General features: G+C 46.6%; 1 protein-coding gene across 2 annotated transcripts in view; it reads right to left on the bottom strand.

The window, feature by feature from the left end:
* LIMA1 (LIM domain and actin binding 1) overlaps positions 1 to 21,326 on the bottom strand; it is a 207,547-nt gene that overhangs the window by 72,944 nt on the left and 113,277 nt on the right. Inside the window, exon 4 of one of the 2 annotated variants that reach the window (XM_086966210.1) lies at positions 5,073 to 5,492. The exons of the other annotated variant lie outside the window; for it this stretch is intronic. Coding sequence (XP_086822336.1) covers positions 5,073 to 5,492 — 420 coding nt within the window. The remainder of the gene's footprint in view (positions 1 to 5,072; positions 5,493 to 21,326) is intronic. 2 annotated transcript variants of the gene reach the window in all.

A 21,326-nucleotide genomic window follows, 5' to 3' on the forward strand; every position in this document is an offset into this window, starting at 1 on the left:
GTACTACAGCCAGTCCTGTTACAGATGAACAAGTAGTGCAGCGCATGCATAATGGTATACCATTAAACAGGACTGAAACCATCATGCTAAAGAAAAAACGAGTGCTACACTCCATGAAGCAATAGTCAAACAAGTCATTTATGTTTGCTGTTGACAGACAATGGCAAATGACAGCTGAGCGAACAATCAGGCGTTGCAGATTTAAGATATACCCTTCAGGTCAGAGAAACAAATGCATAAAATCACACTTTTCCAAGGTGACATTTTTTATGTGGAACTCCTTTATGCCAGTGTCTAAGGAATGAGGAATGCCCAGTTATAAAAAATATTGTGCAGGATGCATTGAAATGTTCATTCAATCTGAACTGCAGGCAGTAACCTTGGCTCTAACTGAGCAGCCCTTGCTGAGCCCCTTTCCGCCAAAATCCTACAGAATCCCATTTTACAATGGGATCAGAAATGTTGCAAGCACACTAAGCCAGCTGCAATTATCGTTGAGACTGTGGACGAGAAGAGTGAACTGAGAGAAAAGCCCACGCAGTCCGCTGTGGATTCCAGCCATGCATGTTTGGACAGGCAATGTGGGACTTTCTGCCAACCAAGCGCCTAACTTATACAGACAAGAGTGCAGGCAGTAACTCACTGTAGTAACAAACACGTAAACAAGGTGGAAATTACAGACAAGTCCTGGCAGCAAAGATCTCCGACAAGCAAAGTATAATAGCACAGGAAGATGGCTGCAATCACCAGCCCCGATATGTTAAGACAAAGTGGGAAGTAAAGGCAGATAAAAATAAAAAAAATCGCTACCATCAGCTCAGCCAGGCACTGGTGAAAAACATAACCCATTCCAGAAACAGACATGAACAACCCAGGATAAATGGAAGCAGGAAAAGATCTGTAACTGTTTGCACCTGTTTTGTAAGGTAAAGGGGAGAAGTACCAGCAATGTTTTAGTACGCTACAGTATCTCAGGCAACTAAGTGTGGAAAATAAAGGCAAATCTCTGCACTCGCGACCACTAGTGCTAACAAGCCATGGGCAGGTGTGCAGATAGAATGCTGTAATCCAGGTCATAGGCTTAGACAGGCAGATACAGGTAAGTAAACATGCAAAGGCATTGTATAGAAGATCTCTGAAAGGCCTGCACCTACCGATGACAAAGTAACTACCCAAGATGCAATTTAGTTCCTAGATTAGTAAGTGGGGAAAATCATAAATAAAAGCTAGTAGTCGTAGAGTAGCTCAAACATCTAAAATAGGCAACAGGAAAAAAGAAGTTAAGCAACGATTTCACAAAGACCGTAACAGGAGCCAATTGAAAAGATGGGCAGGAAATGGGCAGAGCTTCTATGCCATACCTCAATACAGCATCGCAGAGCAGCACGTGCGCTGCCCAGACATGACCGAGAAATCGTAAGTAGACAACAGTAAATACTCTACATGAGATCAAATATCTCCTGAAGAATCACCTGGGGGTGGCTGCAGATACTGTTCAGTAAATAGCGAATAACAGATTTGGGTGGAGAATGAGAGAAGCAGACCGCTGCAGTTGAAGGGCAACAGCTCAGATCAACAAATATAATAAAGATGTATAGCAAGACAGCTGATAAAACCACTCACTAAGCCAACAAGGAAGGAAAGTATAGGCATGACGATCCTATATATTAGTTCAAACCCAACAGTCCAGCACAGCGGACGTTCGCAGATATGGTTCACAAGGAAGGCGGACATTAGAGGCATATATAGGCTGCAGCTGCATATACTTTTCAGAAGCTTGTACAGCAAATTAAGATTTTTACAGAAAGAGCCACAGAGAATGCTCAAACTGGACAAGTGCATTCCCAACAGATCGATCGGCAGATCCCAAGGCCCACTCCAAAAAGGTTAGCAGAAGCACGGAAGTCTCCGAATAACAGAGATGAGTAATTTCTGACTGCCAGCTCTACAGAGACAGGAGAACCTGGACTAAATGTGCACATACTAATCCGATGGCTTGGAGCAGAGGAAAGGACAGTATGGGTGAGACGGCGCACACTGCAAAAGCAGAACCTGAAACGGGGGGACACTAGCATAAAGAAAGGAAAACACCGACTGGTAAAGGTAATAGACCCTCTCCACCTTCAGTTAGGGACTAGGATGGCTAACACAAATACAAGGGAGAAATAACGGGTATAAGCAATCACTGGAACAAGGAGTTACATCCATGTCACCAAGACACACACAGACAGGTAAGAACTGCTAATGCTTTTGGAAGGGAAGAATGGACTCTAGAACAGAAAAGGATATGCACACTGATGTCGGGAATGCCCACAGTTGGTCACAATCAGAAATAAATTAATAAGATGGTTAGACACATCTACAGGCAGACAAGTAAATTGGTCACCAGCAGTGGGCAAAGGAATTGTGTACATTGGGATAATGCAAAAACACAAAGGCACAGGAAGACACACGAAAAGGCACTCAGCGATTGAAACTTTCAAGCACAGCGGAAGGAATAGCAACTCACTACCTAACAGAGCAACAAAGGACTTCAGCACAAAGAGATATGGACAGTACACTTATACCTGCAGAAACGCACCCTACGCCTTAGGCACTCTCTTACACAAGGAGGAAAAATATGCAGATAATAAATCAATACTAAACTAAGCTAACTTGGATTGCGCAAGACTGTTTAACACAACCATTACAGGAATGCACCATCACTGACGACTAAACTCAATTCTGTGGGTAGAGAGATACCCATTTAAGTGATCACACCAACTAAACTCCCTACATACAGCAGAGACGTTTATATTACAGCTCTGGAAGTGGGGAATAGGATACCTAAGTAGATGTACAGAACTAGTGACTAAGCAGTATATGAAGAACTCACACATGGCCAGTAAACATCAGTGTGGCGCAAGAAGATGCATTGGGACCAAGAAAACTCTGATGCCAAGTAAGAAAGGACACAAACACTGGGGATGAAAACTTCCCCAAACAGAAGGCAAGAACAGCACAACTCAAACTAAAAAGAATGAAGCAGACAGTGAAATACTGGAAAAGGAAAAATCCTGGAGAACTATAACAGAGAGCAGGAGTCTGAGACATGAAAGCCCTAGAACATAGTACAAGCATCTAGACTAGTGTACGAGGAGCATTCTACTGGCCCACCTCTGCATAGCCAGGTGCTCTTTAGCTGCTACCAGGTTAACGGGACTGGTCTGTAGGCCGATCTCAACGCTACTACAGCTCTCTAAATTCACCAACAGCTCAACGACACTAGTGAAGAGGCTATTGAACAGCAATTCCTGGGAAGACACTGCAGAAAATTGTGCGACGAGTATGGGTAGCTCAGTGCCTTCAAGAATTAAGAGAACACCAACATAAATCCACCCCTAGATTAAAAGACAAGAGATACCTTCCACAACTTGTGATACCTTTACATGTTGCTAGAAAGTTGCATGATCAGACTCCTACCGAAGTAATCTACCCCTAGCAGAAAAGAGTGAGCGAAATTTAGAGTACTTGATTAACAATAGCAAGAACGCATGATCAATTTAGGAAGGCACCGGCAAAGTGAACCAAGAAAACACGATAAGCAGATAAAATGCTATCAGTATCAAATAGTAGTAGGAGACCAATTGTAAGACTAAACCTCCCCAAGTGACTCTGCTGTCATGCAACCTATTACCATGCTCTGTAAGCCACCGTATACTGCCAAACAACAAATAAATCAAATGAAGCTATGTAAAAACATGATATAGGCCGTGGCTAATATGGCACAGCTTCCACACAGGGAAGTAATGATTGTGATAAGTCTGACATACTGACTACAGAGCTACAAAGAGACTGTGTGAACTAACCAGAGCTCCGACACATAGAATGAACACTATATAAAGTCTCTACACATATAAACCGCAGCTCCAGCCCACAGAATGAAAGCCATCAACAGACTGTTCACATACCCACCACCGCTCTGATCAAGATTGAAAGCTATGGACAGACCATGTACACACCAAACACAATTCAAGACACACACTTAAGCAAAGACCGCGCCATACCTTGTATATCCTGGCCAAAGTTGCATCACACATAGCAGTTAAGCTATGGCAGACTATACACATGCTTACTACAGCGTCAAAACATAAAATGAAAGCTATAGGCAGACCGCACACACACGGGTCAGGTCATAGTGAATGAAAACAATTGTGAGACTGCACATACGCACCACGGCTCAGAGAAGCCGAATACAAACTATGGGCTGACCAAACCTGCGGACAACCGCTCCAAAAATCAGAGAGTGAAAGCAATGGACAGACTGCACACAGCTCCCACACAAAGAAGGAAAGCTCTGGACAGATGTATATATACTTACCACAGCTCCGACACTAAGAAGGAAAACCATGGACAGAATGCACATTCTGGACACCCCTTAGGCCCATTTAAAGAATGCTCGGGCAGAGTGAAATTGGTACCACGGCTCAAATACAAAGAAAGCAAAGCTACAGACTGCACATCTTAAACACAGAAATAATGCTAAAAACAGACAGTGCGCATAGGAACCCTTGTCAGGTACTAAGAAACACGCCATGGCCAGCAGTACACTTGCTGAATAAAGCTCAAATGCGCAAAAGGAGCACCGGGGATAGACAATGCACACTCAGAACACACACATGCAACACACAAAGGAAAGCTGCTCTGGACGGTGTTTGCACATAATGACCACAGTTCGTGGAAGGAGAAGGGAAGTTCTGAGCAGGCAGGGCACACAGCCGCCCCGACCCCCGAGGCAGCAAGGGAGGCTTCGGACCGGCTCTGCACAATAGGCCAGGGGCCAGGGCTCGGAGCCAGGAGGAGAGCGTATGAGACCCAGTCATGGAGCGACAGCCTGGGAGGAGTACAGGGGACCCCAAGGCACAGCTGATAAGTTGTGGGGAACAGATATCTTGCAAGTATAGATGTACAGAGCAGGCAAATCAGATACAGCCTCAGGTGGGACTCCCCGCTCTAACAAAGCAGATATCACAGAGCATGGGCTACACGTATCCACATTCTGAAGTTATTCCCCCAGCACAGACCCTTCTTACCTTGTGATGGCCCGCCTCTCCCTTCTCGAACATCATCTTCAGGTTGGTGAGGGGCACATTGTACTTCTCGATCTTGGGGGACGGCTCTGTGCCCTCCCCGTGGGCTGTGCCCCTATCCTCTTCACCCCCGTCCTTCAGGTGGTCCTCCATGCCTGGGCTGAAGGGCGGCGAGCTCGGGTAGATGAAGTGCCCGCGGGCTCCGGCCGCAGGGCTGACGGTGGCTCTCGGGGTGATGCCTGCCGAAGGGGGGTGGCTGTTCTCGCAGGGTGCCTCGGAGCTGCTGACCCTCGGCCGGACCTCGGAGGGGACACTGCGGGCAGCTTCCTTCGGAGGCGGTGGCGGCACCACCGGGTTCTCCCACCGTTTCTTCAGCACGCTCAAAGCCCCCCTCCTAAAGTTTGGGGGGAGGTTTTCGGAGTTCTAAAAAAGCACAAAAGGCAATTGGAGTTATAAAGAGCGGAGCCGGGAAAGCAGCGCGAACCCTCCCTGCCGAGCTACGAAGGAACTGCTTAGTCCAGGAAGGCAGCCGGCAGCTGGGAATGCCACATGTAGCAGCGAGCCGCCCCTCAGGGAAAGGAAAAAGAGGCAGGAAATACAGCAGGAAGTGACACGCAGGAGAGCCTTATAAGGGGAAAGCAGGAAGGGGGAGAGAAGCCCAACAGAGAGGATGACAAAGGGTCCAGTTTTATGAAGAAGGCGAGGAGTTCGGACAAAGACCAACACTTGACTGTGCGCACGGGACAATGGAGGGGCGACTGGCCGGGATCGGAATGCATGACGGGGCGAGGGGCTCCTGAAGAATGCGGCTCATCACGCTGCTGGGGGGCTGGAATGCGTCTGCCTCATCTTCCTGATTAATGAGCAATTAGCTGTCTGTCGCGAACAAAGATCAGCCCAGAGCGCGTTATCTGTAGAGCGCGGGCGTCACACTGATATAGAAGCGTTAGGTAGCAGGCAAAGCAGACTGCCTGTGCCAACCTGGAGAGTGAGAGTGTGAGCGAGAGAGTGTGAGCGAGCGAGTGTGAGCGAGAGAGAGAGCGAGTGTGAGCGAGAGAGAGAGTGTGAGCGAGAGAGAGAGTGTGAGCGAGAGAGAGAGAGAGAGAGAGAGAGTGCAAGTACCTTTTCTACGGAAGGGTCAGTAGTGGGCCTCTCTCTTGCTCTCCCAGTCTCTCTCATTTTAACCGTCGCACAGTCCCGGTGCTTTTGTGGGTGTCTAGATGTGTCCGTGTGGTTCTAGCTATATGTCGAGCTAGGAACAAGAGCAGCATGGCATATTTTATGGCCGAATTAAAGTATATTAGGATTTTGAGCGAAATCCTCTCTGCACCTCAACATGGCGTGGCAGAACTTTAGACCTAGCCATACCTTGAATCCATCAGACGTAGCCTGTGGTCAACCAGCCTCATTGGAAAAATTATAAACCCACTCTGTTTCAAGTTTGAGAAGTACCACTTATAATTTCAAGTAGGAGGACCAACTCACCCAAACAAGGGAAAAGACTGCACTGTTGGAGTCTATGTGCCACCACGGTGGCACAAAATTTCCCGGATCAAATTAAACTTCTCGTCAAGAATTTTCCAATGTTAGGTTCCACTAGGCAGATAAATAATTCACGTCCCTCTTATTTCTATAAAAAAACTTTACGCCAATTTCCTCTTGCAAAATGTTCCTCCCCACCCCAAAAAAAGAGGAAAAGATAGTCTTTAGTGTGCAACGCTTCTGTAGGCCGATTGACTATGTGTGAAACCTTATCAGTCATGATGAGACCTAATGCTTGTGACGGTGCTGGCATACCAGCAACTGTGAACACTTTGTGGTTAGAACGGTTTACTCGATGCTCATAATCATTGAAAGTTTGGAAAATGTTAATCATTTCACTGAAAAACAGTTGGTTAAGAGGGCAAGGGTAGCTGCATTAGTTAATGTTTGCACTGTTACAATACGTAGGGCACTCGAACTTAAAGCTGCAGGCCCACTGGCCATCTCTACCAGGGTGCAACGAGAGATGTGCGATAAACCCCATCCCGGTCTCAAGTCCTGGCCTGCTGATTCTTAGGCCCCGATTACGAGTTTGACAGTCTTCCTGTAGGACCGCCACCATGCCCGTGGGGAACCACCCGCCGGATTTAGAGTTGAATCAAGGGCTAGAGGTGTAGTAGCGGAATCACGAAGGGGGGTATGTGTGACTCATAGGGGAGCCTAAACAGCAAACTGTCACTGTGACAGCGCCTCCAGCACATCCTTGCACAATGTGACATGCACCATTTCGTGCATGCCACACGGTGCACACACACAGCTGCACTATTTTTTTTGGGGGGGGGATACATCATGTGCCCCACGCACCCCCATGGGCAAATCCTACCATGGGGGTGCATGTTAGGGGCCCTTTAACATACCTTTCCTCCAATCATTTCATGGCGGGGTCCACACCATGAAATGCTTGGTGGAGAAGAGTAGATGGCTTTATAACTTTAAATTATGTCTAGGGTTCTAGCGCCACAATACCATTGAAGGCTGGCATGTATCACTTGGAGTTCAAAAACAAAAAGTCTGGTTTCAGTGCTGTCATAACTCTGTAGTGACCAAATGAGAGTCACTAGTGCCTACCTCCAAGTGAAACTAAACCCTCTGTGATATACCAGAAAAGGTTTGCAGCATCAAGACTATTTCTTGGGTTGACTTATCACAATCGAATAACAAGTGACAAAACGGTGAAGACAAGGGTCTACTGAGCACCAGCCTTAGTAACAGGGAAACCTCTTCTGCCAGCCTAATGCGGTTTGTGGCCCAGTGAGCATGCTTACGGAGAGATTAATTGTAGTGCCAATGCTCGATAAATAGGTCCCACCCCATAACCCGGCACAACAAACACACGGGAAAGAATCCAGGAAAATACGCCTTGCTGCAAAGATTTCTCGTAGTATTAGAACAAGAGATGACCGATTAGCTCTTGGTGGTGGTGGGCAAATTAAATTAAGGTGGGAGATGAAAATAGAAAGAGGCAGTGATAACAGGAATGGAGAGTTCTGGAAAAACAATGCCATTTCATAACCAAAAAGGTAGAACATTTTTTTAAACAAGGACATTGCAGTTAAGGTAAAGAAAGCAAAACAAATAAGAAAACAGATACTGCTTGGAAAGAGTTAGATGGCTCGCTAAGGTGTGCTTCAAAGGAAGATTTTTTTTAACATTTTAAATTAATTTTAACAACAAAACACCCCCACATTTAGTACATGCCAAGCATATAAATTAGGAACAAACATGACAATATAAAAGACAAAATAAAAAAACATGACATTGGAAATCAAAATATGTAGATCGACCTGACCACACAGTCCCAGAGTCCCCACCACTCCAAACACCGTGTGAATTAGTCCCACGCAATGTGTCTCTCCATCCAAGAACCATGGACAAGCCAGGAAGGGTCCAGCACGATCTCCCAGTATTCTAGCTAATCCTTCCAGATCTTATGATGTTTCTGGGGGGTAGCCTCTAACCAGATATATAGGGCGCTCAAAATCCACGCAGTGATCCAGTTCTGTGGCCCATTTACTAACAGGTGGGGCCTTTGCACTCTTCCAAGATTGTGCGATGTCTCTCTTAGCAATCATCGTGCGCAGACAGTAGTGCCCCCAGGTACCTATTCCCCCTCCAAAACATCCGTGAGATGTAGGAGGATCAATGTCAGGTCTCTAGGGATTTATCAACCCAATACAGTCTCCAGGGTGCGTAACACTCCATTCCAATAAAGCAAAAGAGTGGGACAGTGCCAGAATGGAATTTATGACGTTACAACGAATTCCGTTGCAACGCATGCCTTTACCACGCATGCGTTACAACGGAATTCGCTTTCCACTCTTAACCTTTACCTCGAATATACCTTTACCACGCATACATTTACAACGTTTTTCGTTGTAAATGTATGCATGGTGAGGGCATACTCTTGATAAAGGTTATAACTCTCCCCTTAAATGCCCCCTGCCTCCACTCCTTAGATTTACCCCTGCCCTTAACCCTTAATATATATATATATATTTATTTTACTAAAATGCCCCTTACCTTTTAACTCGCGCTTCTCTCCTTCCTCTTTGGTTACGTCGGTCGTACGTCGTTGAGAGGAAGCGGAAGTTACTTTCCGTTTCCTCTCTAACGACGTCTATTGCTTCAGCTTCGTCTTCACTTCGGCTTTTCAGATACGTTTTTTTTTTTTGGGGGGGGGGGCGGAGACCCCCCCCCCAGCCCCCCTTTTTATCCCAACGCTTTATTTTTTTTATGGGGGAGACCCCCCAAACCCCCCCTTTTTTTTCATTTACCACACATGCCTTTACTACGTATTTTGTAGTAAAGGTATGCGTGGTAAAGCCTCTCGTTGTAACCACGCATGCGTTGTAAAGCATGCGTGGTAAAGGATTTCGTGGAAACGGCTTCGTTGTAGAGGCCGTTTCCCGCCAGAATGTGTGCATCAAGTTGCCATCAGGGTAATTGCAGTGCAAACAGCTCTCCATCGCTATAAACCCCATACTAAATAGACGTGATCTAGTGTTGTAAGCATGTTGTAATAGACTGACTTGAATCAAGCGGAACTGAGAAGCTATCACCGCCTATCTGGGGCAGCCACCGCCTCAATCTAGTCCTCGTCCTCCAACGGCCCCAAATCCGCTCCCAAAACACCCTCACCAACACCATTGGATCAGGTTGGTTAGAAAGTAGAGTCTGATAAATGAAGGATAATTTATGTTTATATTTAGAATCCGACTGGCAAAAATGGGAGGCCGTTCATTCGCATATCTAGGACCCAAGATGTGGAATGCTCTCCCGCTGGCGCTAAAAACAGAAACTAATCTTCTGGCTTTTCGCAAAAAAATTGAAGACCTTTCTGTTTTGAGTTCTCCTGTTCTGTTTTTCTTTTTTTCTCTCAGCAATTGCTTGTTTTCTTCTTCAGTCTGTCCCTGGCGCCGGGAAACCCATTGCGGGTAGCTGTGCGCAATACAAATTCAATAAATAATAATAATAATAATAATAATAATAAATCTGTGATATTAGTGAGTCAGATCTTAGCTTCAGAGGTAGAGAACGCAGTTATAGCTGAGACAGATTGTAGTAAGGGACCCAACGCATGCCGGAGTTGAAGGTATAGGAAAGATTGTGTGTGGTGCAGCTGAAACTCCACCTGAAGGTCCTGAAAGTACTTCAGGGACCAATTATGGAGCACATCTCACAACAAGGAGATGCCTATGGTGTTCCAGGAAGAGAACCGCTTGAGGGCCACAACTTGAGAAAGCAGTCTTATCACCACAGCAGAGACTCCAAGGTAAGCCTACCAGCCCACCCCAATGGACTTTGCTGCGTCTACCCAGATCTTCAGCACTACTTTTATAGCGGATGGTAAGGTATGCAGGATATATACCCAATAAAGCAAATGAGGGAGGCGGCTATGACCCATGATCATCCCTCAGTTGCATAGGCCGGATACTCAAACCACCAGTCATTCACAATTAAAATGGGCCTAGCCTTAATAGTAGAGGAGGATGTAGGGAGTAGATATAACCCAGTTGAAGGTATATCTTCTGCCATCATTTAATCAAGGGAAATCTGAGGGACTCCCCATTTCCAAAGCAAGTCGCGGATCAAAGAATTAACCTTAGCAAAGAAGGTACAGTGCACATGGAACAGGACATTTTGATGCCAATAGAGAAGTAGGCAGGGAAACCATTTCAAAGATGGCCGAGCGACTAAGTAGGGATAGCGGTAGGGAGGACAAAAACTTGATGTCTTTGGAGAAAAAGACAATCTGGGGCTGAAGGTTAAAAAAGTACCTCCTTCTGCCATTTTTGGTAACAAAGAATCCCAAGTATTTTAAACCGAGCCGAAGCTCCCGCAGTCCAGACCCAAGACATGGTCACAGGATATGGAGAGATAAGGTGTATGAGGACTTAGCTTTGTTCATAGAAGACTGGAGTAAGAGTCGAACACCTGAAGGATCTGTAGAGCCTGGGGTTCCATCTCCTTTGGATTATCCAAGAACAAGACGACATCATCACCATAAAGGGAAATCCTCACTTCCAGAGACCACTGAAACCCACGAAACAATGCATCCACTTGTGCCCATGCTGCCAAAGGCTCTATGGCCAAGGAAAATAATAAAGGGGAGATGGGACATCACTGTCGGGTGCCTCTTCCTATGGAGAACCGATCGGACAACGCCCCTCCAACAAGTTCCCAAGCCAGGAGGTCAGTGTAGAGGCGGCATACAAGCCTGATAAACTTAGGGCCAAAACCGAAGTGATCCAAGAGGTCGTAGAGATAAATTCAGTTGACTGAATCAAACGCCTTTTTAACGTACACCATAAGCAAAGCTTGATGTCTGGGTAGTTGAGCACTTACTTCTATGGCATTGTAAAGGCGGCGTACATTGTGTTGAGCGGCCAGACAGGGCATAAATGTAGATTGGTACGGGTGCACAAAATGGGTGAACACTCCTGTAAGTTGATTAGCCAACATCTTAGCCCAGAAATTGACTTCTGAATTCAATAGAAAATAATAAATTGGCCGATAGACCTCACAGCACGTGCCATCAGTGCCCGGCTCTGGGATCAACACTGTTTCGGCTGACCGGATGTCTCTAGGTAATGTACCTCCTGTCTGGGCCTCACTAAAGAAGTTGAGTAGCAAGGGGCCAAAGTAGGCAGCAAAATTCGGGCGGATAACCTTTGGGGCCTGGTGCCTTGCCTGCTTAAAGTTAAAGGGCAGCCCTGAGCTCTTCATACGTGACCTCTGCCTCTAGGCAGTCGTGTTCCATCGGGGTATGGGTACATCCGCCAAAAATTGACGAAGGTTTGCCCGAATGCTCGCAGGATGAGACCTGTAAAGGTCCTCGCAGTAGGATGCAAACATATTTACTATGTTCTCGCTATCCTTTACGTGAGAACAGTCATCAGATTCAAGGTAAGCAACAGGCGCACCAGTGGTCCACAGGGTGCAGAGCAAAAGGAGTGTTTTACTGGCCTTATTTCCCCCCCCCCCCCCCCTCATTGTTATATGCGGCTGTGGATGGCCAACCTGGTCTCGCGAGCTTCCTGAATGAGTTGTTTAAGCAAAGTTTGTGTGTGGGGAGAGTCACGTAGGAGAACTTCCTCCATAGTTGCTACATATTGTAGGTCAAGAGCTAGCACACGTGGTGGCTCAAGACCCTATACCTTCCTTCGAGGGCACTCGCTACCCCTGGCAGCAGCTAATGATGACACCCTGCAAGGTGTCTTTAAAGGCCTCCTAAAGGGTTCCAGCAGAGCACACAGACTCCTGATTCTCATGCAGAAATAGCTGGCTCATGTCCTGACATTTGTCTCAAAACTCACCAGTCTGGAGGCACCAGTGTTTCAGTAGCCAACACCCCTGAGAGAGTGTGACCCCACTCGAGGTGTATCGTCAGTGGTCCGAGGGGCAGTGGTTTAAGTGGAAAATTAAAAGTGCAGGTACTCACTAAATTAGAGTGACCAAACGTCCCGGATTTGCCAGGACAGTCCCGATTTTTCGGGAAATGTCCCGGTGTCCAACACTTCTTGCAAAAATGAACAAATGTCCCGGTTTTGAGAGAGGGTCGGGTGAGCACGAACATTTACACTTTGCTGTGAATGCTCACCTTCACACCGGCCCTCAAGATACCAGGGACAGAGAACAGTTTGAAAGATTCTCTTACTGTACTGCCTGACTTAATTCAGGCAACACAGCAGGGTTTAGCGAAGGGTGAATCAACCCCCTGCAAAACACATTACCGGAGACCAGAATCACAACGCTTCCCTTGCAACACACTCCAGTTTGGCACTTTCATCGCTGCACAACATATTGACAGAGCAGGGTCTATCTAGAGACCCTGCCCTGTAAATCACTGTTTGACGAGCGCCCACTCAAACCCCTGCAGTTTGGGAACAATGAAATGGGCGCTTCTAATCTTCAGCAGCAACTCGCGAACAGGCGGCTACTTCACAGCTCATTTACTTTCAAGCTGCTCGGAAGCCCTGCCTTGGAGGAGATGCCTAGCCTGAGCCTGCCGTCGATGAGGGTACCGGTACTCTCCCTGTGCTACACAGAAGTGCCGGTACTGAGGACCCAAAATTTCGGAAGTGCCGGTACTCAGTACCGGTGAGTACCGGCCCATTTAAAGCACTGCCAAGAGGTCCCTCACCAGGATACACACGTCCCGCATACAATAGCCAGCGTATTGATGTATGAGAAAATGATCCAGACGGGAAAAGGATTTATGGGCCACAGAGTAAAAGAGATATTTGCAAGCAGACATGTGGTGGGCTTGTCTTAGGTCAAGTAAGGAGAAGTCGTAAAGAAAGGTGGAGAGTAAGGTGAGGCCATCTCCGGCTGCCGTGGGGCAGAGGAGCGATCTAAGTCAAGGTTGCCCAACTTATTGAGGTCATCCCCTAAAATCCATAGATCGGGTAGTTCCAGAAGGTCTCGCAATTTCTCTAGCAATTTGGATATTAGAGAGGGGGGGGTGTAGACTCACGTCATAAAGATTGGAGAACCCACTATAGTGCCCGCAAATACCACGTGATTGTGGTGCCACACCTTGGACACCACCAGGAGAACGTGTTGATGGATCAGGATGGCTGTGCCACGTGAGTTCCAGTGGTAACCAGAGTGATATACCTGGGAATATCCCTTACGGGCCACAAACAGGCAATTTTTCCCTGTGAGATGCATTTCCTGTAGCATGAGGATATGAAGTCTGAATGTTTGAACCGCCTTAAAGATTGCTCTGTGCTTAATTTGATCGAGCACACCATTTACATTCCAATAGAAGAGCCTCAGCTTGGCTGGGAAGGCAGGGTTTCGAGCCTCAGCTGAACGCAGCAAAGTGTCATTCATGGAACTGTATGGCACGTGGACTCTGTGCAGATGATTTGTCTAGATGTCGCTTAGTATAAATATAGTGTACCATCAGTGGGTGAAACCAAAACTAACCCTGTCCAACTACTCCAACCCCATACTCCGCAAACTAGAAGTATATGTGGTGGTACAACTAGACAATGTAGCCAACCGGGCTAGATTATACTGTGAATTACCCCAGACAATGCAACCCCCCACCCAAACTATTATAAAAAAAGATCTGAAAAAGAAAACCCACAAAAGAAATGGGTAGTGGAACTAGGCATGTGACAATGCAATACATGTTGCGCCAATTCTACACTCGCAAAGGCACCTGTTGGAGTAAGTTTCAAGAATGTCACACAGAGTCCGGTATGGTCGCTGAGCTCTCAGCAGATGCAGAGTCCCTAGGCCCGCACCTCGCCTCAATCAAGTCTATGTCCCAACTGGGGCTCTCTCTGGTCAAGGGAGCAGACTCTACGATCCCTGCGGCACGGCCCCAGTTTCTCACTCACCCAAAGGGCTCCTCACTCCCCAGATGATGACTAGGGCCTCCCACGCGCAAGGCTGGGCGCTCATCCATCCAAACCCATGCCGTCTCCGGTGTATCAAATACGGACTTTTCTTGAAATATGGCCTTTGGGCACGCTGAGAAAAGCAGCATGTACTTTATGTCTATAGCTCTACCTTTTGCTTCACTTCCTGAAAGGAGCAGTGCTTTTGTTGGACTTGAAGAGTAGGCCAAAAAAATTAGTACTGGGGAGGATTGGAATGCCAAGGATTGTGTCTTTCCGGCCACTCCGAGAACAGCATCTTTATCCGTGTAGTTAAGCACTCTGGCAAAGAAGGGGCAAGGCGGGGCACCCACCAGAGGTCTCGCTACAAAGGAAGTAGAGATCTGAGTCACTGGCACCCACGACTGAAGCCAATTGAAAATTAAGGAATTGGGCGCGGTCTCCTTCACTCCTGTAGGGATGCCCACTATGCACAGATTGTTGCGCCTCGATCTGCCCTCGTCATCTTCCACCCGGGCCTCCTGTTGTCCCACCAGGCGCTGCAGGGTCGTGGGGTGAGTCTCATGTGATTTGATTGAGTCTTCAGTCCCAGACACTCTACTACCCACCTCAGTAACCCTGTGTGTGGTGTTCGAAAAGTCTTGTCGGATCAGGGCCAGGTCTACCTTCAGTTCTCCCAGTGTGCATTCTGTTCAGGTCTTCGATAGCTTGCATGATGGAAGAGATTTGGAGGCCCTCTGCTGGAGGGGTGTTGCCCCCTGCAGCCCCAGCGTAATCTTAGGGGGCTGTCTTTTTAGTATATTTGTCAATTATTTGCTGCAGCGCAGCGCTTGAAAGCTGGTCTCGTGCCATGCCAGGTCCGGGGACCACTGAGAGAAGGGCAGTCAAAGGCATGGAACTAAGATGGGGATTCTGAACGGGCGAAACAGTTCGCACTCCAGTAGCACCGCAGCAATACAAACTCAAGCCCTCAAAGGGATCACCCTTGATCCGCCACAAGCCTCACACAGTTAGGTCTTCAGAATCATTACTTCCAGGAGGACAGCACACACAACATGACCCAAAACATTGATCTGGGGTGTCACACAGAATCACACACTGGCCTAATGTCCGCTCTTCATTTGGCAAGGTGACAGCAGAAGCAGTCCTTCGAATGAAGAGGGGGTTGGAGGGAGTCGAGGCCACTCACCTACGGTCAGTCCCCTAAATGTGGGCAGATAGCACCCGGCCCAACCAGCCCATCGGATATGGCCTCGCAATGGGCAGCTTAAGGGATGTTTCAACCTTGATAATTGGCCTCCCCCCAGGCTTCCAGGGAGGTAACAGGCAAAATCTTGCTGATTGTGGGGGTCGTGGGGGGAGGGGGGGGGCAGGAAAGAGCTTCTTTCTGGGCCACAATCAGGAGGGGGCAGCAGGCCCAGTCCCCAGAGGTGGGCCAGCATCTGAGCAGAGCCCTTCGCGTATCCAGGGCCAGGCAGGGTGGGGTCCCCAGTCAGACTGCAGGTGCTCAGTGCGGGCGTGCACCAATGCGCGGAGGTGGTGTAGCCTTCCACGTCGGGACCTCGAGTCTATAGCAGCTCCCACCGCAGGAGGAAAGGGCAGCCACAGTAGGGATACATAACAAGCATTTGCAATGTAATAGGTCTCGCATTTGCGAGAGTTTAAGCTATTGGCATTGTAAAGGACAATGCCTTTTATTTAGGTTTTAAAAACCAACACGTAAATAAAAGGCATTGCCATTTTCAAAGCCAATAGCTCAAACTCTCACAACTACGAGACCCATTGCCTTGCAAATCTGAATTCCTTTTTTGGAGCTAAGCTGCCCCCACCCCCTCTGGTTAAAGAAACAAGCTGTTGCCATTGCACAAATACAAATTAAAGTGCTTACCGAGCCATGGGGATTGGCGCTCGATGCGGTTTGGGAGGTGGGAGGGGTGTTCTCTGTAGGCAGGCATACGCTAGAAAAGAAGTCAGAGTGATGAGGCAGTGGCAGCTGGTTTTCACCTCCTCCTCCCAGCTATGCTGTGGTCTTGGTGGGGGGAGGGCCGCCGCTCCACAATCCCTTTAATTTAAAAATAAAATAAAACCGAAAACGCTTTTACTTCTGAACCCTGCCAGAAGGGATGTCTGCTCCCATGTTGGTGCTGGGAAGAACCAGATTATTGTTTGGTAATGTCCACAGCATCAAGAAAAACAAGTGGATTACGCGGAAATAGGACGACCTGACTCTTGTATGCTGCGGACATGCCTGGGTGTCCAAGACTCAGTCACATGCCATATAGGTGTAACTGTGGTAGCGCCTTATTGGCTCACCGAACTGTCAGTGCACTGGCACCCAGACAAAGTTGAATTATCTAAATGTAAATGGTGCACCCAATGAAATGTTGAAAATAAAAAATGCCAATAAACAGAGTTGACAAAAAAAAAAAAGAAAAACAAGTGGATCGCAGCACTCGCTCTTTAGCGTCACACATCTTAAGCTAAAGCGTGGTGCCGCAATTGCTCCCAAATGAAAGAAATAGATTGTTTTACATCTTCTTGACTTTTGAAGCAATCGCAGCACCGCGCTTTAGCTTACGATGTTTACAGCTAAAGTGTGTGTGCCGCCATTGCAAGAACAGTAAACTGTAGGCAAGCATACGGGCGTCGTATTAAGTAAGTTAAACGGCCATTACACGAATGGTTAAAAAAAGTGCTTTTTCACAAATGGTTAAAAATAAAAATAAAAAAAAGCTTACCCAGTAATTAAGAGACACCATTTAACACCACAAGCAAAAGATCTAGTCCGGATGGGCCGTCCTAGAAGGAGACAAGGCGGTAACAAGGAGGGACCAAAAAGCCTCCTTGACAATCAAAAGCCAGCATTTAGCATAAACGATGACGCCAGCCAAACCAAAAGACGGGCGGGGCTTCAACTCCACTTCTGAAATCTCCTCGATTACAAGAAGCCTCGCAGAGCGAGCAACGCATGCGCTCTGCAACGGAGGTCTGCGAGACCTAAAACAGGGGTCAATACACACAGCTTCAGCGTTGATCCCTCTGATGCAGCAGCCCCTGAGGGGGGAGGTCTAAACTGCTAGGGTAGCACCCTCCAATGTACCTCAGGGCAGGCTCCAGGGCGTGGCCGGCTTCCCACCCAGCTTAGTGAGCCACCTCAAACCCCGGTCGAGGCAATCTTCAGGGGAAAAGACTGAGGAGCCTCCTCTGACCAGCGCCCTTCAGCAGGACCCGCCCCCCCAGGTCCAGACAATAGACACTGCTGCCGCCTCTCACGGGCGCAATTCAGGAGACAGTCAGTTTCCGAAAGAGGGCACGGGCCGATAGGTCCCCAGGGGTAGGTGAACCAAGGAGCCTCCCTTTCAGCAACATCCTTTAACAGGTGCTCCTAAATCAGCCAGCAGTCTCGTCCGCGGCCTCCCACGGGTGTGGTCAGAGCTCAACAGACGTGCAATCTAGGAGGCCACTGGCAGCAACAAGGGTAAAGGGCCCCTCAGATGCAGGCAGCGAGGAGCCGGGGACTATCAGAGCACTCACACGGGGACCAAAATGGGTGCCCCAGCAGCACTACCGATTTGTGCTCAAACCAGGCTGAAGAGCCCAAGAGAGAAGGCAGCTTCTTTAGATTACTGGCACGGTGCAGTGGAACTCTAACAAAGAGCGACCGTCATGTTCAGCATCAAATCCACACCCCTTCAAAGGTATTTGAGTTTTCCCAGTGCCAGAGCTCATTTGCATAGCAAGATCATGCATTGAGGAAGGGGGGGCGGGGGGGGGGGGGGGGGGGGTTTGCGAACAAAACTTTAGTATGCAGCTGATGTAACAGTGAAGTCAGGCACGTATCGGGAAGGTATGATGATCAATTCTCTACTCAAGTTTGGTGCCACCCACTGAGGAGCAAACAGCCATCGGATTGCCTTGGAACGGAGAAAATGTTGCATGACCCCATCCTTCCCAGAACTGTCTGCCAATTTATAAGTTTGTAGCAGATGCTAGAGGGTGGGAAGGGCCCTGCAACTTCCCCTGCCCTTCTCTCAGCCACACCTGAAGGCTGGAGGTCAGACCTGCCTCAAACATCTTGCTAGGGGAGGTGAATAAAAAGTGAACATGTATGGATAAGGAGGGCCCACATATCTTATCTCCATTGTCTCAAAGTGCACGGAAAACGCACATTCTTGTGGCCGATACTCTCTGTACTTCACACGTACACAGACCAATACTCTCAATATTCCTTTAGAAAGTTCTATGGAAGCCCCAGACGTCTGTTTAGGATAATGTTGTGACCATGGAGGCCCCCATTGCACTCAATTATTTTCCTGATTTTCTACAACTTAAGGCAGAGCTTTCAAACACAGGTTCACAAAAGTGGGATCCATTCCAGATTTTTTTTAAGATAGCCATAATAAAAACATTTATATACAATTAACCAAAATAGAACTAATTTAGATAATTAGTAGGTAACCAAGAAATGAAGCATGGTTCTGTACTAGAGTGGGCAAAGTTTGCATAATTTCCTTTTGTGCAATTACTTGATACCTTCAGAAAAACTATGCGAAATGCAAACCTGGCACATAGTACAATATACTAGAGTAAAATGCATCCTTTTTGGATAGGGCTGATCAACTGACCTGGCTGGATCGATGGTTTAGGATTAGCCTAGGAGGGCAGAGATGGTTTACCTGATAATAGGACATATTAAAAATTCCTGATAAAGCACAATCTTCACAAGTAAATCTTTTTCTTTCTACATTCTCGTATCCTCAAACTACATGCTACATTCTTTAAACCCGGCATTTAAAACACGATCATTTAAATAAAACACCTGTTTTTCATCTGTACTTTTTTCTCTCTTTTTATCAAATGTTACTTCCCTTCCTTTCCACCCTCTGCATGTCTCCTCTCTCCGAGCACAGCCTATTCTGACACATGCATGTTTACCTATTTTGTTTCAGCTAATTTCCCATGACTCATTTACAAGATTACAATCTCCTCCGTCTGCTGAAAGTCATACCTATGCAACCCAACAATAAGTGGTCGAAGCGGGCATGATTGGAGAGGCAAAAGGGGCCCATACTTTAATTTAAGGAAAACAGTTTCCCTACTTTCTGTGAAAAGACAACTGTCATGGGTCAGTTAATCCCAAGAGTGAAATGATTCAGCTGAAGTATAAGGCAAGGAGCCTCCTGTGCTGTGGAACCGAAGGCAGGCAGCCAAATAAGCCTTCTTGCCAGGGTGCCTGTGTACCTGAAAGAAATGTAAATGTGCACAACTGGTCAATCTGAAAATGTATAGGGAGATCCATAGCCAGTACTTGCTTTGAATAATGAAATCACTTGCCACTTCCTGATGACACAGATTTATTATTTTTGAGTGATATTGGGAAGGAGTTACCACCTGAGCTGTGAAGCGTGTGTTACTTAAAAGGGTGTAACATGGTCCCCAGGGTAGCAGGGGTCGGTGTTGGCTGCTAACTATTCTCCACTGCTCCATACAAGATTCAATTCCGTGGCTGGCTGGTTACAGACACAGACCTCTGCAGTGCATTAGCTAAGAGGTTTCATAAAGAATCGTGCGTTTCCCACTGATAAACTTAACATGCATGAATTTTGCGTTTAAGCGGTGTGGTATTTTACATGTACGCACCTGAAGATCAAAGATAGAAAAACGTTACAGAATATTTTGTTGTTTAGCCACGCCTTTGACCCTGCCCCACCCTTACTCGTCAACCTCCCATTGTATGCAGCATCACAGTTCCTTTTTTTTCAATGGAATTTGACCGCTGCTAACAATATCGAAAATCCTCTAACTCCTCTATTAATCCCACCAACCATATGAATGAGCTCACCCCCAACTAATTATCACCATCAACCAGTATTACTTTAGTCCATCGTAAAGAAACTGGAGTGAATGCATTGAAATATTTGCTTGAGTGCATAGGACCATTCCTAATAACCAACAAAAACCAATAACACTGGACTTGCCCCAAACCTTGAGATACAGAGCAGCGTGCTGCCCGGCTGAAATAGCTTTGACCCCCTCGTTACAGCTATATAAAGGTAATAACAATTTTGAAGCACAGAAAAATACCAAAAACAGGTCTTCTGTGAATGATGCTCTCTACTGTCAGTCAAGCATGTCAGGTCAGTAGGTGTACAGATTGACAAGTAGGGGAGACAAAAAAAGGAAAAAAATATTTCACGAAGCTTGAATAAGTGCAGACATGCAGCTGGTTACGCTGTTCTACAACACAAATGTTTTCATACGACTGTGTAACCTATATAGCTAAAAGCGGTTGGGCACTCAAAAGTGAGTATACATTGATAAGTTAAATAAATGTGGATATATACCCATTGCAGCTCCATTTATACACTTCACACAAAATAAAAATATATAACTATGAAAGAAATCCGCAAAAAAAAGTAATCTGGATAAATACAGATGAACATTTTTAAAGAAATACCATAAAACTGGAAGCTCTATATATCATTTGTAAGGAGAGGTAATTTTATGGTTCAGTGGAGATTAGTGGTAAAGGGAGGTAAGAGTAATTTTACAGTTTAGGTGGGGGTAGTGGTAAAATGAGGTATGCGTAATTTTAGGGTTTAAGGGTGGGGAGTGGTAAAGGATGGTTTAAAGTGCATTTTAAAAAATGGCGTTCCCCCCTAAAAAAAAAAAAACAACATCAAAACACACATACATATATATATATATATATATATACACACACACACACACATATATATACACACACACATACATACATACACTATAGTTAGGAGAAAATGTCACTTAAAACAACGTTTTAAACTAATAAAACCACTGAAATTCAGTTAAAGTTATTTCAAGTAACTGTAGTTCGTGCTTT

This window comes from Lissotriton vulgaris, chromosome 1_1 (assembly GCF_964263255.1).
Source record: "Lissotriton vulgaris chromosome 1_1, aLisVul1.2, whole genome shotgun sequence".
Taxonomy (NCBI): domain Eukaryota; kingdom Metazoa; phylum Chordata; class Amphibia; order Caudata; family Salamandridae; genus Lissotriton; species Lissotriton vulgaris.